General features: G+C 41.4%; 1 protein-coding gene across 1 annotated transcript in view; it reads right to left on the bottom strand.

Annotated features, from left to right (window-relative positions):
• ZNF451 (zinc finger protein 451) overlaps positions 1-18,449 on the bottom strand; it is a 45,895-nt gene that overhangs the window by 12,139 nt on the left and 15,307 nt on the right. Inside the window, exons 4-9 of the mRNA XM_019537584.1 lie at positions 13,029-13,140; positions 10,000-10,165; positions 9,380-9,506; positions 6,932-7,085; positions 4,787-4,934; positions 1,010-2,655 (exon numbers count right to left, since the gene is read on the bottom strand). Coding sequence (XP_019393129.1) covers positions 1,010-2,655; positions 4,787-4,934; positions 6,932-7,085; positions 9,380-9,506; positions 10,000-10,165; positions 13,029-13,140 — 2,353 coding nt within the window. The remainder of the gene's footprint in view (positions 1-1,009; positions 2,656-4,786; positions 4,935-6,931; positions 7,086-9,379; positions 9,507-9,999; positions 10,166-13,028; positions 13,141-18,449) is intronic.

The raw sequence follows: 18,449 nt of genomic DNA, 5'->3' as shown, positions 1-18,449 counted from the left end.
GGTCCCTTCCAACCCTACCAACTATGAAACTAAACAGAATTATTTCCCTAGTGATTTTTTAACCACTTGGAATTTATATGTAGCACTGACACTGCTCCATGTAGAAGTCTGTTTGGAGCTCTGTATGTCGCTATGTCTGTCTTGATCACAAAACTGGAAGTACTCAGCACTGCTCCATTGATCTGGACATCAAAGCCAAGTCCTTTATCACACCAACACCAGCTATTTGTTTTTGTTTCTAGAAGTAATAAAATAGTGAGGGTGGAGTAAAAAGGATATTCAAGTTTAGTTCTCAGAGTTAAAATTACAACTTTAAAACTATGAATGGAATATAAATTTTTCTGTGTGCAAACTAGAGATGTGCATGATGGTCTTCTGAATTTTTGGTTTTTACCAAATTTCACCAATAAATTACCTGAGTTTTTTTTATTGAAGTTATTTGGTTTTTACTGATTTACATGTTTTCACGCACCCCTGTGCCTTGTGGGACTTGTGCAGTGGTGGGAGATGCGAGCCCCTCCCCATGCCCCTTGGACAAGCCGTGGCTCTGTCCCGTGCCCTGCCCTGGCTAGACAGAACCTGGCAGAGCAGGCATGGGGGTCCTGAGGGGTCCATCCCCACCAAGGCTGGCCCCACACTGGCTCCCCTGTTCTGGGCCCTCAGGCAGTGCGGGGCCAGTGCTGGGCTGGGGCGGATGGGTTCTCCCCCTAGCACACTTTCCCATCCAGGGGGCACATGTGAACATGCTCTCAGCCCTCCAAAAATTTATTATTTTCCCCAATTTAAACCAATATATTTTTTTCTTTTCTTCCTTTTATCCTGATTTCAACCTGGTATTTAAGTTTGGAATATAAAACCCGAAAAACTCCCGGAATTTTGTTTTGTTTAAAGAACTGAAGATACAGAATACTAATGACAGAATACAGGTTTACTAAACAACTGCTATACAAGTGAACTACAGCAATGATTTTTCTACTGAGTATTAACACTACAAAGAATTTCCATATACCTTCATTAGGTTCTGGCGAATGCGTTTTCTTACTTCTTCCTTTCTTTCCATCTATGGGTCCCTTTGAAGACGGAGATTTTGATCTTTTAGGAAACTTTTCAGAAAGCTTCAGTTTGTCAGGCTTCTTACCCACACAAGCACCGCTTGCTGTGAATTTAAAGACATTGCTTTCTTCTTTTGAACTGAACTGTGTTGTATTAGGCTTCTGCAAGAAGCAATGTTTATCATGGTAGTGTTGATGGGCACTCTTAAGATCAGTAAAATTTTTGCTGCATGCACTACACTTCACAACATACGTCACTTGGGTGCACTTCTGTGTTGGGTGACTGCTGAGGTGGTCATTCAAGTCTGTGTAATTTTGTGCGGTTGCTGTACAGATGCAACAGCGAAACCACAGATTTCCTTTTTTTAGCATGTTTTTCAGACAAATATCATAATCTATCTTTCTATTTGCTTTTGAGACGTAATCTTCTCGGCAGCCACAGCTTAGATAGTTTTCTTCTTCTAATGGCAAAATATCTTCCTCAATTTTTATTGATGGTTCAGTTTGCTCAGACACAAACATATAATCCATGCTATGGGAAGACTTATAATGTGTTAGAAATTCTTCCTCAACATCAAAAAAGAGATTCCCACAAATACCACAATAATATTTAACCTGCATTTGTTGACTGTGGTGCGTCTGGCAGTGTCGGTATAGCGTTTCTATTTTACGAAAGTGATTTTTGCACAATCCACAGCAATACTTGTGAAATTCATGGCTTTCTAAAGACATGCAATGCTCTTTAACACTACCTTCAGAATCAAACATTTCCTCACAAATGCAGCACTGCCATTTTCCTAAAGTGGGATTTTTCCCAGGGGACCGCTCTATAGAGATAGCAACGTTTTCTTCACATTTAACTGAGGTACTACAAACTGTGTCAGAAAATGGCATAGATTCATCCTCTAGAGCTTCTTCCTGCTCAAAATAGTAACTATGTCCACCATGAAATTCAGTCACATGTGCCATAACATTCTCTTCTTTTGATAAATCTGCATTACATGCTCGACACCAGAAAAGGAAATTAGTCAAGTGTGCCCCTCCGTGGAACCGACTCATATGGAGGCTGATAATGCTTGAGTTTTCAGCAAGCTTCCCACAGACCGCACATTTATAACAGATTCTATTTGCTGAAAAAATGTGCTTTTCTACTGACTCTTCAGAAGAAAACTTCAAAAAACATTCACAAAACCAGGCTTTTATTTTGCATGTATCATCTTGACCTAATTTTATTCCAACTTCCTGATTTTTGTTTTCTAAATTATTCTTCTGTTTTGAAATGGCAGAATTATTTTCATTAGCAGACTCACTCAAAGTCAGTGGTCTCTTAAGTAGTGATGATTTTGACCGATTTATTGTCTGGCTGATATGAGACGAGTTTTTCTTTCTTCCATTGATATGACAGAAAATCAAGATGGATTCTTCCATTGTGGTAATAATTTTAACCTTGTGCTGAGTTGTTTGGTTATGCTGTTTGATCTGGTTGTCATCAGCAAAGAGCTTATCACAATTTTGACAGCGACCTCTTGCTACAAATATTTCTGCCACCTGGGAAATGCTCTTCTCCGACAGTACTACAGGGCCAGAATTTCGACAACGAGTTCTAAATCGGACATAAATATAAAAGACACATTCAGAGCTCTAAACACTTCAGATTTCAGCTGCACCTACACAGTAAGCATTTTAAATACCCATCCATTTCTTACCACCAACTGCATTGACAGAGAAATAATATTCTTTCTGTATGTACTTTAACAGGTTTAACTGCATACTGACCAAATGATCCCATACCTAGCAATGTTTTATCACTGTACTAAATGACGTGCTAGTACCAGTACATGCAGCTTTTCTTTTTAAATTATTTCTCTTTAAAAACACTGACTTAATAAATATCACCATTTTGGTTATATTACTTTATTTCCTGAATTTAAAAGTGGATTCTAGCTAGGCATATATAGACCTCTGAATATTCACTACCTAGAAAATACCTGTTAAAGAAAATCAGGCAACCAAAAAGCCCTCTGTATTTCTGTTGTACATTTTTAATGCCTCAATACTCTACCAAATTAGGGCTCACCCATGCTGGGAACAGCATACTTTGCTTCCAGATTAGAGGCACTTAAGCACAGCATTGAGGGAATATACTCAAGCTGAAAGGCCTCTTACAGGCACTCACTGGCACTAGGCTGTTGAGGATGAGGATGTTGCTGAGGAGGAGTAAATTGAAAAGGGATGACAGCTGGTCTGGAATGGAACAAGAAATCACTTATACATGTAATCATTCTTCAATCTGTAACTGGGACGAGGTAGGGAGGCATATTTTTTCCTCTTTCCTGGGTGTTATATGATCAAAGCTCTCTAGTGTTTCACTCCTGGGGTAAAAGTGGAAGGACTGACCCACTTACTCATCCTCTCATATTTTTGAAGGACAAGCTCTACACAGCTCCTCTCTCCCCACAAAGCCTAACACAGCTTAATTATGGGATCAGTTCACCTATCAATATTTCTTACCCAAATGATCCAAACATTTTTTTCCCCCCTACCTCTTAAACCAAGGAAGGGAGCAGTAGATTGATCAGGACCTTCAACTGATCCAGTGGTGTGCAGAGTTCAAGCAAGGTTACAATAGTAGGCACTACTGGAAAGGCAAGTCTTAACATGATATGCATAACATTATTTGTAATGGATCTGTAGGCAACGCACAAACCAACAGCTAACTTTATGATTTAAGGGGAAAGATGGATAGAGGAAAAATTATTGCAATTACTGAGGCAAGCTTCTTTGGGTAGACGTGAAAAACTACCCAAAGAACCTTGCCTGCATTATGTCCTTAGACCAACACGGCTACAACCAACAACCTTGCTACTAACTGAAGGATTTCAATACATCTCTGAGATCACCTGTCTTAAAAGATGTAGTCACATACACTGACATCCACTATCCCCATATGATTTAGAGGATGAGGGCTGTCTTTGCCTTATTCAGCTTGTAGTTTAGTAACTGTGCTTTTTACCTTTCCAATCCTGCCTTTGCTGAACTCTCTCATTTTGTACCCAAAAAGCCCCTAATGAGTTTTTTCCCCTTTTTATTAATCCGAGACATATTACATTCCCCCCTCCCACAAATGAAATGCTTTCATTAGCTTCTTGCCTTGCGCTTTACATATAAACAATATGCCCTCCCTCCTGTGATCTTGCTCTCATCTACATCTCTGCTATCCTTTTCTTTATATGCTCTTTGCCCTTTCAAGTCTTCTCTCATTACTGTTCCCTTGCTCATACCTTTCACACCTCTAGCTCTTTCTGTTCTATGCTTTAAGTCTTCCATTTTCTATTCACCCACAATCTGTTCGGTCTCCTCCAATTCTTTTCTTAAAATACTTCTTTCAGGAACACTTCCTCCCCACTTTCCCCAACTAAGTCAGCTCTCTGAATGGGAAAAATTTTGCTCTTTAGAACTACTGTATAAAATTATGGCACGTGCTTTTAGTACATAACAGTAACGTATAATAAGCAATCCCAAATGCTTAGGGTATTTTAAACAGGTCTATAATACTCCCCAAAGGATTACATTTGAGCCAATACTAACATATCACAAGCTGAAACAACTAGGGTAGAAGTGGAATTTACAACAAGTTTGACACCAAACTATGGAGCTATCTGATATTTAAAAACATGAGAACAACAAGTAGCTACATAGGCACATTAATTTCCTACAGGTAAACTCTTGCAAACCTGAAATGTGCTGTTAGCTCCATATGTGACCCCAATGTCTGGCGGCAGGATGTGCATTTAACCTGGAATGGGACCTCTTTGCATAAGGATACCAGAAGCTTCTTTGCGTAGGTTGGAAAAGGCAAAGGAAGTGCAGTTCCTGATTCATCTGTAACATGACATGGTATAAAATGAAGCCACATAGTCAAAACCTCAGCTTGAGAAACTTTAATTCTATGAACAATTACTATTCATCATCCTTGCCAATTGGTAGGAGCATGTCCCAGTCTCCTCTTCTGAATTCCATTACTGATCCCCTCTTTGACTTTGGCAAATGATGTTTTTTTCCTCTGTCATTAAAGCCTGCTCCCCTAACTTCTTTGCTTTTATTATATTTCCACATTTTTGGGGAAAATACATCAGTGTGTAAGAAAAATACATAACACTACATACAAGCTTGTTATAGTTTCTTTTGGAGTATCTCCCTTTCTTCAGTGCTTCATACTATGTTTCTTAGACTGATTCTAGGGGCAGAACTATATATCTAATAGATTCTCTGTACTGTAAGACTAAAAATAAACTAAAAATTTTTAATGGAAAAAAGAAAAGGAAGTAGTTTCTGAAATAAGCTTTGTAGCCATTATTATACAATACAACATCCCCTGCTGTATTGTAAGAAAGTAGTATCAGAGTTGACTGTGATAATGTCATATTTACATGGTTAGTTTTTAGGCTAGAACTGCACTTTAGGGTCATAAGGAATATATTGCACCTTTCTCATTCAAAAAAAATCAATTCCATTATATATTTTTGCAGTCTCATCCACTTGCTAAGTGTTATTATATACTATACTTATTATTATACTAAAACTCAAAAGCTGATTTAACAGCTAACACTGAGTGACCTTCAATTAACAGCCATCACCACAACTGTTTTACAAGTTCCCATCTGTACAACTGTGCAATCAGTTGAATTGTACATGGAACAGTGAGGGCTTTATTTAGCCACTAGGCTTTATTATTGGTGATGTGGGAGTAAGGGCCTCTCTATACATTACATTTATGCCACAACTAATGTGTTAATCACAGTATCAAGGGCAAGCATACTAACACATATATCCAATTTAAGACACCATAGAATGGCAAACAGCAGCTGGAAAACTTTTCAAGTTGCAGGTAATAACAACTCAGCTCATCTGGCACAGAGCATCAGCAGCAAGGGCTTTCCCTGTGCCCACATGGGACCAGACAGCTGGGAGCTTTGCCTATGCAGCTGTGGCTTCTCCCAGAACCCTGCTCCCCAGCTGGGGCATACGCACAGCTTCCAGCTGGTGAGAAAGTGCACCAGAGCCAGGCACGTGGAAGCTATATTTATGCTGCTGCAACTTCTGGGGTGAGAGAAAAGGAAAGATGGGGGAAAACAGGAGGGGTGACAACATCAACAGCTTGGATGAAAATTCCAGCTGCCTGGTCATGGCACAGCTCCCAACCAGTTGGAAGCTGTACCCAAGCCACAGCCGATAAGAGTTTTGGGGGTAATGGGAAAGAGCAGTGGCAGTAAGAGCACAGCTGGAATTTGCCCAGACCCAGCACAGCTACTTACTGCTTAGCCCTAGCATGAGCACACACAAAGCCACTGGGCTCCGTGGGCTGGATCCAGCCTGTCAACTGTATGTTGCCAATCCCTAACGTCAGGTATTTTTATGGCCAATTTGTATGGTGCTTTAAATTGAAGGTGTGGCAGTCTAGCCCAAGAAATTCGCTGATTGGTGGGCTCCCTCCCCATGGTCTGCAACCAACCATGATGATTTAGAGTGGAGGATCAAATTCCACACAGGGCCCAAGACATAATGAAGATGTTCTGTTACGGCAATGAGGAGTATAAATCTACTTCCAATTTAGAAAACGTAACGAGAACCACTAATGCACAAACAGATATGAAATCCTAAAGCATCTCTCTTTATATTAGCAAGATACCAAATCTTGGAAGAGGACAATGCAAGTCATATGGCCTTCATATTTTGTGCATTTCTTTCCAAATTAAGAATCATCTTAGAAAGGCACAGAGGTAACAGTTTTCTTTCATTTACAGTTGAAAATATATTGCCTTACACTGCTTAGATACAATATCAGAAAGACATGAAGTCACATTCTAGTTACAACATACCACTCAATTTAAAAACCTGGAGGAAGTGATTCTTTCCAGACATATGCTTCAAACATTCATCTCTTAGGCTGAAAAGAAGGAAGCAGTGAGGACATGCAAAGCACTGAATAAGCTGTGGAGGGAGATCTCTTTTATGCCCATCATTTTCATTTATCTGAAAGATGAACAACATAACTAAAGTTAAATAAAATCCAATGATATTAAAAGAAAAGGTTTTCAGGTTTAAATTAACAGGTGTTTAAATATTAGGTAGAGTTTTAATAGACCACTTAAAATGCTGTACTATTTCTCTATGCTACAGTTCAGTACAAGTTACTAATACAAAAGAGAATTTTAAAGGACATTCTTTCACTTTCTGAAATCCTCTGCCTTGTCCCTACAGGAACAAACAGACATCATCATTTTTCACCACACACCCTCAACTTATTCCCCAAAACCAGTTCCTTCCCATGCACTGAAACAGCTGGGGGAGATGATGTAATTTACGGTGTTCACAATACAAATGTAGAAGAGACAAAAGGCTGCAGTTGCTAGAACCCCTACACAAAAATGACCTTTAAAAAAAAAAAAAAAAGAGGGAGGTGCAAGAGAATATACATCCCTCCCCATACTCTGTTAAGAAGTATTTTTTTTAACTTTAATAGAAATATTAAAAAAAATAAAAAAAACCCACACATTTAGCCAGAAGCCAGCTCTACTATAGAGAAATTTCAGCACCAAGAATGGGAATTTATAAGCAACTGAAAACTGGACCAAACAATGAAATAGATTAAGAAACCTTATCTGTATGCCTCTCTATCAGTTCTGCTTAAGTACTGCCTTCCTTAAGATTATGTACGTGTACAATCTTAAGTTATGATGCTGGCAAATCTGAAGCTAAACCAAGTCAAGTGACAAGGGAAAACCTGCAAAATGCTGTTGACCCTCTTGATCAGAAATGAATTAACTTTCTATGCATGATCACGTGCCACAAGTTGTCAGCCATGACAAAAATCTAAGACAGAGTTAACACATAGTCTCCAAATAAGCATAACTGAAGGTAATCTGAACTCAGACTTAGTACAGAAGATGCATGGGTTTTCACCGGATAGAGGTATCAACTAGACAAGCATTTTCCAACCTTTTTTGCCCCACAGCATACTTACCTAAATAAAAAAAGCATCACGGCACACCAGACACAGAGCAGGACAGCAGGAGTAGGTAGTGAGTGGACAGCTTGGTAGCATTTTGGGCTGTCTGGCTGGAGCCACGCTCCCCACCTGTCTGTGTCTGCAGCAGCAGCAGGCAGGGGGTGTGGCTCCAGCCCAAAATGCTAAAGCACAGCAGTGTATATGGCACACTGGTTGGGAAATGCTAGGCTAGACAAAGACCTAAATAGGGGACCTCCAAAAAAGGGGCTGTAGTTATGTCAAAGATAACCATTTGAAGAACGTTACATTTAAAATTAGATTTTTTTCTTCTTTTAAAGGCCACATTTTACCCTAAAACACAAGTCCCTAATGAAATCACTGGGAGCCAAGTAAAATGGTCAAACTCATTTAGATGTACCTATCACCATGAAATTAATACCAGGTACAAAAAGACAAAAAACTTGGTCCCGATAGTTAAGAATTCTACAGCCTTACTGGCAAGTGACTAGGCTCAAACCAACTCAGCAGGTGCTTAAGTAAGATGTAGGTGGAAAAAAATCAAGTTTTAGCAATTCAAATTTCCTGCCCTAAAAACTCATTACGTACCTAAATCCAGCCTACATCTCCATTTTGACCTGCCAGGGTCCCTAGGCAGTCAGACTTGGGCATATGCATCTGTGCAGAAGGGACGCAGAGTGAGACACTTATGCAGTAAAGCCCAACATGTTCCAGAGAGATTCTACTTGGTCCTGGGAAGTGGCCAAACTCCGTTCAAGTCCCCAGAAAGGGCTACTCTTGAGCAGATCAAAAAACACATTCAACTCCCACTGACCGTTTAATTCAGCTCAGAGTTATAGGTAAGGGTGGTGCCTCTTCCCATTGGCTGCCCAATATCTTAGTGGCTAGAGCTTTGCCTAGGAAAGTGGGGGCCAATTTTTTTCACAGACATGCCCCAAAATTAGCCTTGCACCATCTGAATTAGTGCTACTCCAATCCTCTTCCCCTGCCTCATCAACTGCTCTGCTTCCTGCTCCTTACCCAATCTGCCTCTGCTTTCTAGCAAGTTCTAGTCTCTGCTTCCAGGTTTATGTCTGTTTTTAAAACTAGTGACTGTCTACACGTTTCAACAGTGATGGGAAGTAGGGACAAGAACCTACAAGACAGTCCTATCCACTGGGCTACAGAAGAAAATCTTCTTAAGCTTCTTCAGGCTTGTGCCCCTTTAGGCCTTTAACTCTTGACCCTTGGCTGCCAGTGACTCCAGTTACTTTGACACAGCAATATTCAGTCACATGAATACCTAATCAGATATTTTTACCTTAGATACAAGATGTTCGCAGTACTCCTGTGAGGTAACAAATCTTTTAAAACATATCACACAGGCAACGGCACTAGCTGGAGCTCCATGGAGTGTAATTGTTGGGTCACAAGGAGAATGATCAAATCTATAAAAAAAGGAAAACAACAAAAATGATTCTACTAAGCAAAAGAATAGGTTTCCTTGGAAGAAAGTACAGTAATTTGAAGCATCAGGGTTAAAAAAAAAAAAACCCAGCTAATTAATTGTCTGTTCAAGCAAACAAAAACAAGATTGTTAGGCAGTTTCACTGAGTATTGGCTAATGTCATTCAAATCCCAGTTTGTGTGTCATAAGTGTAATGAAATTTGCTCATTTTAATGCTTACTAAGCAAGGGGAAAAAACAATAGGATTAACTAGGGGAGAAAGCATCAGTTTTTAAAAATGCAAGTTTTAAGGCAACAACAGAAACACTGAAAAGTTCCTGATGTTCTGCCTGTATAAAAATTCATTGCACACTGGCAGCCTCTTTCCAAAAGGAATACTAAAATTATAGGGCAGTATGATACAGATCTGAGGCAATGCCTCACAATCACAGATGTTCAGTGATGTTCTCTTTTGACCTGGGATATACTCTTACCTTTTCAGGTGGCCTAACAGAAGATGCCCATTATCAAATTTTCTGTTGCAATGCATTACAGGACATAAAATAGGACTGCTCTTCACTGGTGTCTGGCCTGCCCTCTGGAATCCACCTGCCCTCTTGAATCCACCTCTTCCATAATTAACCATACCTGGCTTGAGACCTGTATTGTGAGACAAAAACTTTCAGGTACACAGCCCTGACAATATCAGAAACTTTTCTTTTCTTTAAAACGAAGCAACTGAACGCTTACCATCAGATTATACTGACAAGGCAAAACAAAGCTGTTATATTACACAAAAAGAGGGCTTTGATGAACCAGAAAGGTTTTATTTTACCCTAGGAAAAAGACCACAATTTCATAATTTTCAACTGTTTATGATAAAATGATTTATGCATGCTGATTCCAACACCTACTCAATATATATACACACACACTATACAAATGGATACAGATATTTAAAATCCACTTTGATTCCTTATTTATTATATAAAGAAAAAGGATTTTTCCCCCTATCAATAAGTTGTGCAAATTAGATTTCTACCTGATGGTTTTGTCTTTGGAGGTAGCTAACACTACCCAAGTATTTCCTATACCCAGCATATGGAACACGAATGTTAAATAGTAAGAAAAACATGTAAAGAAGAATTTTAAAGCAACAATTGATTGTATACCTCTATCACACAGGGAAGCATTGCGCTAAGACACATCATACTAGCTTCTGGACAAGTGATATAAATCTATTACTGACTTGCTTGCAAAGCTTCACCAACTTGAAAAATGGAGCTTATTGGCAGACATGCAGCACTGCCTCTAGTCAGTAGCTAGTGCATGTAGAGCTAATGGGCATGTCTAATAAAACATGTATTGCGTAGCAGTATTCTAAGTACTTTGCTCCAGGACAGGAGGAAAAACAAACCCCAGACAAAAAACCCTGTTTTTACTAGGCTGCACACTTCAAAGTTGTTAACAAAGTGCATGGTTAGTTTTTCTCACCTCATTAAGATTCTTACCTGTTTCTTAGAGCACCATATACCTCAAATAGCAGCCTTGAAATTGAAATTTCACAGTTTATATAATTGTAATGTAACCATCCTCCATTTGAAAGTAAAACAGTGTGGCCAAAGGGTTCCCATACATGTAAGCTGTTTACATGCTTAAATGATATGCAATTATACAGTTTGTTATAATGCAAGTGTGGCAGGGCACTGTTGGTGCCTGCCATTTCAAGAGCTGAGCCAAGCAGACAGCAGGTGCTTGAGTGCGGTAGCCATTTTAGATCTCTGGCCACCTATATAATCAGAGCAGTTCCCTATTGACAGGCCAGGCAGTAACATCGCCTGGCTGCAAAGCTGAATGCACCACCCAGGAGGTAAGGGCAGGAGCTGCAGGGGATGACTGGAGTCTTTTGGTCCTGGGCATGACCTAAAACTGCACCCTGCCGGGAGTGGGTGGCCTGAGGGGGCTCTCAGTGGTGTGGGAGCCCCCAGGAAATGCCAGGTGCAAGACACCAAGGAGAGTGCGGCCACTTGAACCCATGTGGGGGTGCAAGACCCAAGGAGATGAGGAGGCCCAGTGAGAGGGCAGTCCCAATGAGGGCAGCAATGAAGAGCCCCAGTAAGGGGGTGGAAAAGCAGAGCCCCAGTGGGGGGAGGGGGAACACAGAGAGCTAGGAGTTCAGCATGTGTGGGTGAGGGTATAGAGTTGTCCAAGAAGGGGCCAGGGCAAGCTTAGACCCAGTCAAGTAATTGGCTGGCCACTACCCTGGTGAGGGTCATGGGAGATGCCCAAAAGACAGTACATCTGCCACCCAAGGTATGAGCTACCTAAAGCCTATGACCTAAGGGGCCCACTCCACGAGGGAGCAAGGCCGTACAAGTTGTCAAGGCATGAAAAAGACACTGTGAGAGCGGGTGGAGTGAGAGAGGCCCTAGTGAGGAGAGTGGTATGAATGCGTGTGCATCTGAGGCCTGACAACGAGAGCTAAGCTTGGGAGCCAGAAGCATTGTCATCTGGATGCCTTCTGTGAGGCTTGGGCTGCGGTGCAGGGGAGGAATGGAGCTGCAGATTGCGCCCCCTGGCATCAGGACAAGAATAGGCAGCCTCCCGCCTAATTAACAACATAATTATTAGGGCTATGCGAAACAGAAGCATTCCGTTTCAACCAGCGTTTTGACATTTTGACAGAACAGTGTTCTGTTTCGACTTCTGTTCTGAGTTGAAACAGCTGTTCTGTTCTGTTGAAATGTTTTGCCATTTTGACCCCGTTTTGATGTTTTGCCCATAGAATATAATGGGGAAGGTCAAAACAAGCTATAACTTTGTCATTTATGGCCAGATTTGGATGAAACTTGCAGGAATGGTAGCCCCTTCTGGGGGCATGAAGCGTGCTTAAGTTTCAAGAAGATAGGTGCAGGGGGCTCGGAGAAACTGCACCCCAAAATCTTTAAAGCAAAACTCACGTCACGTGTATGTGTTAAGCCACAGTGGGGTCAAAACTGCAGATGTGCTAGCCTCTACTGAGGCCACAAAGCCTGCCGAGTTTCAAGGAGATAGGTGCAGGGGCTTGGGGAAACTGCATCTAAAAGGGGTGGACAAGCAAAACTTGTGACATGGGTGACACTGTGCGTTAAGGCTGCAGGCCTGCTAACTCCTGCTGAGGCCACAAAGGGTTGTGCACGAAGGGAAAACCCCACTTTGCCACAGTAAGCAACAGGCAAAAATCGGGACCTGCAAAGTATTATGCAAGCAAGCAAATTATGCACTTAGCCAATATGTATTAGGTGGAGTACATCAGAAAAGCTACCACTCAGAGTACAACGTTAGTACTTTAAGTGACATGTATTTGTTTACTACTGACATTTAAGGCAAATGCTGAATAATTTATTCCAAATGTTGATTGACTGAAGTGAGACAACATTAATTTCTAAATTTAAATCATTTCAGCAATGGGTCTGAGTAGTCACTCTTCAACAGCCATTGTTTATTATTTCATATTTAAAATTCCCCTCTTTTAATTAGTTACCTGGCATTTTTAACCACTGGTCCACACACAATTTTGCTGCTTCTGTGTCACTATGTCCCCGAATAAATTCCAGCTCCTGCAGTCCATGAGCATGTTGGGAATCCACTTTTTCCTGAAGGGAAGACAAATTAAATGAAGGTAATTTGGAATATTCAATTAACTCAAGTAAACAAATTAATATATCAGAAACCTCATATTTATATCTATCAAGAAAAGTACATCTACATCCATCTATATTGTACTGTGACTGAATGAGGTAGCCGCTTTACAATTTAACAATGTTTATTCATTAATAAATTAGATAGAGGAAAACAATCAAAGTCTAAAAATCTTAAATTCCATCACTTCTCCACATTAGCTGAGAATTCATTATGACAAGTGCACTGCAGAGCCCAAATCTCTCTCCCATCTCTGACATTAATCTGCCTGAACTTGAATGATGCTCGTGTTGGTTATCAAATTTCACTTTGGAGATATTCGAAGTCACAAGTCAAGATATGATTTTATGTACATCAGCTACATTTTTTTGAATATTACAGGTCTCAGTACCAATAACAAAGCACACAAAAGGAGTTAAAGTATTTCAGGCAGAAAATTAAATCTGTTAATAAAAAACGGAACTAATAGCTAGTGAAGGTACATTGCTCCCCTTGACGAGTTAAATATATACGGTAACTCAGTTTATCTTGCCACTTGATTCAAAACTGAGTAAACTATTTTGATTTATGTTACTGCACCATGTGGACTCTGAATCATCTGTACTAGATATCTCTATTTATGTGAAGAAGACCTGCTGACACCTAAATACTTTTATTTGGCACAAGAACAGAGATCCTAAAGTCACTGCCATCTTTCATATCTTTGGTTTTCTTTAACATCCCATAGAAAGGCCTTGTATCTTTTTCCACTCTCCAGTGGAAAGGCTCTTCTCTCCAACAGCTCTCAGAATGCTAAGTTTCACCAGCAGCTATCATAGCAGGTGAAGACCCAGCAATATTTCCAGGAACAAAATCAAGGAGCCACATCAGAAATGGAAAAAAAAAAAAACAACCCATAAAAAACAGTAACACTACCTTTGGGAACACAAGTTACAGGTTTCCCTTGCTTTGAGGGTTCTTTATATGCAAATCTGTTCTTATGCTATGACCCTTTTTATACGAAAAAAATTAATTATATGCAAGGCAAATTCATTCGTATGTGATCAATGTGGTGGAAGCCCACAGTCAGCTGATGTGTGCAATGCTTTATGGGAGTGGCACACACCAATATATAGCCTCCTGCATGGATCTATGCTCCTCACTTGTTGTCTGCTGCATGTGTTTCTGTACAGTAGACCCCTGATCTACACGATTCCAACTTACGTGCATCTCATGTTTACACGTTTGGTTTTTTTAAATCAGGGAAATGGAAAATGCCTCTCAAGATGCGCATCATTTGTGTATATATGCGAACACTCGCAAGATTCATGTATATATGCAAATGCCTCACAAGATTTGCAGGCAGAATCAAGCAAAGCTGTGCTGCCACTGCGATAGCGACATCTGAGGATGCATAGGTGAGACACTAGACACACTCCTAAAGGCGATTCCGCTGAGAAAAGGGGGGGAAAAAAAAAGCTATGACTAAGGTATGTCTGGGGTATGCGACCCCTCATTATTTTATTATTTCCTATGGAAAAATTAAATGCCTTAAGCAGCCTAGAAGTGCCTAAAAAGTGTACTGGTTCATTCTAGGTTTTGACTATGCATTGTCATATCTTCATATTAGCGTAGATTTAGGTATAGGGAAGAACAGAAGTATCCACAGCTCTCCAGCTCCCAGATGCACCACTTGCCTTCCCCAACAGCTTCCGGCACTGACCCCACACACATACACAAAAAATAAAGAGAAAAAACCACACGACCCATTTTACACTGCTTGTTCCTGGTTGTGCATGAGAATGGATAAGGAGTGGGGAAAAATATATTGAAGACTATCGCTACTTCACTTTGGCTCCCTTCTGCTGTACAAGACTAATGAGAGAAAGCTTGCCAGGATACCTGAAGCCCCAGCTCAGTTTGTATCCTAAGCAACAACAGCACTAAAGGAGTCAATAAATCTAGCATTGATAAGGCACCTGAGATTACACAGATCCTACAAAAGTAATATACACAATTATGGAAACAGTATATGTGCCTGCACCACATACCAGGTTACAGGCACTGCAGAACATAATTTTCAGCTGTGAAAATGATTAGTTTTAAGGAACACTCAGAGAAATACTGGTATTATAAGCAAGATAACTTGTTGCATAAATAAGGCAAAACCAATGTCCTAGTACCTCCTCTATAACTAGTATTAACCCCCATTCCATAAATATCACTGGTAACACCAATTCCTGTCCATCACCTATGCCTTGAGCCATATCCTCACTGCCATTTGGTTGACATCCTCCACATTAGATCAGTTTGCAAAGATACAACTCCTATTACTAAAAAAGAGCTACATATAATCTCAGGCTCTGACACCACAAAAAGGAAATAAAAACATAACTCCAGCATTGCGGTACAACTTTAATTAATGTACTTAACATCCTAGAAAGCAGTTGTATATCCAGGGATAGGTATTTCAGTTTTCAAAAAAAATGACGCCCCCCCTCCTCCAAGTTTCTCTTATTGGGTTGGCCACATTTACAAATGTTAATACTATGGTGTAGTTGCTTTAGGACATCAAACTTTGTCTACCTACAGTAAAGACTGTGGGTACATACATCTGAATGCCTTATTCCTCAAAGAAGATAAAGAGTAAGAAGGAAATGGTCCTCTCTACCCACAAAGGAGAGGTCACAGCATTCTATACCCAGGACCAGTGATTCTCAAACAGGGTGCCATGAGATCTTTAAGAGTGCCATGGATTGCTGCTTATTAGCACTGTTAGGTGTGCAAACAAGATTCACAAATAATCCCAGAGATTTCGAGTACAAGTCCACAATGCAAAAACGTTCTGACTAGTTGTGTTTTTTCCTGAGTTCTTTGCAATAAAACAATTATTATTTTTCTGTAGTCAAGTAAAAGTTAAGAGCTGGCATTTTCAGAGTGGTGTCAGAGTCTAAAAATGTTGAGAACCACTACCCAAAACGAGAGAAAACTTGTAAGAGCCTGCCAGCCCTTCTGCTCTTCCCGCTGCCAATTAACATGGGTTTCAAATGAATCAAAGGGAGGCTGGCTGCGTTCGTGTATACAAGACAGGCCCTCTATTTTTTTGTCATTGGAAGTCTCTTGATAAGAGGTTAACAGTCTTCCAGTACATAGGGAAGTCACTGGCAAGTCTGTAGATGACTGAGAAGACTGATTCAAGATCCACGTTTGACTGAGGACACAGCAAATAGATCCTTGTGAATGTCTTCTTTCCCTTTGTCTCTCTTGCCCATCTACCTCCTGAGCGAAGGGAGTTTGCTCAAAACCATCAATGCCTTGTTGCACATCACAGCACCACTGGCGATTATTCAGTGCTTGAGTCTCCCAGGTACTAATGTTAATACTGCATTTCTTCAGATTGCACTTCAAGATGTCTTTGAATCTCGTTTTTCCCCAGCTCTAGAGCTCCGAACTCACACTCCAGTAGCTTTGTAAAAATATATATTTGCAGCTCCAAAAAAAGATTCAAGCATTCACCAAATTCCATATTTGCTGACAGCGTTTTGAAAATTAAATAGATTAACAAGAGCCATATGATTTGCTGGATACAATGGGATGGAATTACCAGAAGTCTGACCCAAGTTCTGAAATTCCTTCAAGATCCAGCAAAGCGAGGGACAGACATTACACATAAACTGGTATAAGTGATCAGAAACTGGTTTAACCCTGAAACAGAACAGAAGTTCTGCACATATAAACTGTTTCAAAATGGTTGAACCTGGTTTAAAATAAATCTGGATGGATGTAGTATGAGACTTGACTGATTTAGGTTGAACTGGTTTATCAAACTTCTGTCCCAGATCCCCTCCCAAGTTACCTTGCAGTCCCCCAGCATTCCAGAATGCTTTGCAGTCCTCCACAAACCCCCACTCACAGGGCGGTCTGCTGGAACACAGCTCATGCTCTGCTGCTCCAGGCCAGCACCTAGCTGGCCCTGCCCCCAGGCTCTCACAGAGTCACTTACACAGCTTCTCTGCCCAGCTATGGCTCCCAGTTCCAGGCAGCACAGAGCCCAGAGCAGGTGGCAGGATGGGGGCACGGGGAGCCAACACAGACCCCTCCCTCAGGATCCACACAACCCTGGCTTGGCCAGCATACAGCTGGGAGCTGGGGTGGGGAGGAGGAGGGAGCAACATAGAGGCTTCCCTAATGGTCCCTGTTGGTTTCCCACACCAGCTCCAGGCTGCCTGCTGGCTGAGCCAAGGCTGTGTGGACCCCAAGGGAAGCATCTATCTTGGCCCCTGCATACCCCCTGCCAGCTCCAGGCTGCCTGCTGGCCCAGCTGGGGCTATGCAGACGTTGAAGGAAGTGTCTATGTTGGCTCCTCATGCCAGCTCTGCCTGCTCCAGCTAGGAGCCAATTCTGGGCAGAGGAGCTGTTGTCCAACAGCCATGAAGCCTCAGTTCCCTCCCCCAGCCCAGGTCTGGCTGCCCCCATGCCACTGCTGGCAGAGCTGCCAGGTGGGCCAGTACCCACTCTGGAAACCTAGGGCTCAGTGCAGGGAGGATCCAGGGTGACAGCAGGCAGGTGGAGGCATGTGCCTCATAGCTAATCAGTGATGGCCCCAGCTCAGCTAGGCTCAGACACCCTCAGCAGGGGAAGGTATGCTTCTGGCTTTGGGCAGTGCAAGGATTCCCCACCCTACACGAAAGAAGAAACATGTGTTCCGATCTCTCCTGATGCAATCTACGCAGCTTAGAGAAATCCATATAGATCGAATCAATCTCTACTCAGTTTTTTACTGCCTGTCCTTAGCCCAACTGTCTCACTATTTGCTGTGACAATGACCCAGATTATGGAAACTTTTGCAACAGCACTTGCACTAGTACATAGCTAGGTTGTATGGAACCAATGGGCACTTTTACACGTGCTCCAGGGGCGAGGCACGACACTTCAGTTGGAGTGGTTCCAAGAGCTGCTCTAATTAAAGTGCTGCGTCCTGTGTATCAGCATCTCTGCACTTCAAAACGGTGGCAGGGTGCTTGAATTAAAGCTTGTTTAATGAGCTTTAGTTCAAGCACCCCTGCTGCCATTTTGACGTACGGAGACACTGATACACAAAATGTGAAGGCTGGCTGGAGCAGGGTAATTACTGCATTCCAACAGACTATTAATCCAGCAGATGTAGCCTCGCAGCATGTCTACAGGCACCCAGTATTTCTTAGGCAATTTTTTCATGCAGACACAGCAGCATGGACTGACAGAGTCACTTTAATGACCTCAACATAAAACTTTTTTTTTTTTT

The sequence above is a fragment of the Crocodylus porosus genome, unplaced genomic scaffold (assembly GCF_001723895.1).
Source record: "Crocodylus porosus isolate Cpor-Errol unplaced genomic scaffold, CroPor_comp1, whole genome shotgun sequence".
In the NCBI taxonomy this organism is placed as follows: domain Eukaryota; kingdom Metazoa; phylum Chordata; order Crocodylia; family Crocodylidae; genus Crocodylus; species Crocodylus porosus.
The sequence above is the reverse complement of the archived record's forward strand: the minus strand, read 5'-3'. Positions and strand labels throughout refer to the sequence as shown.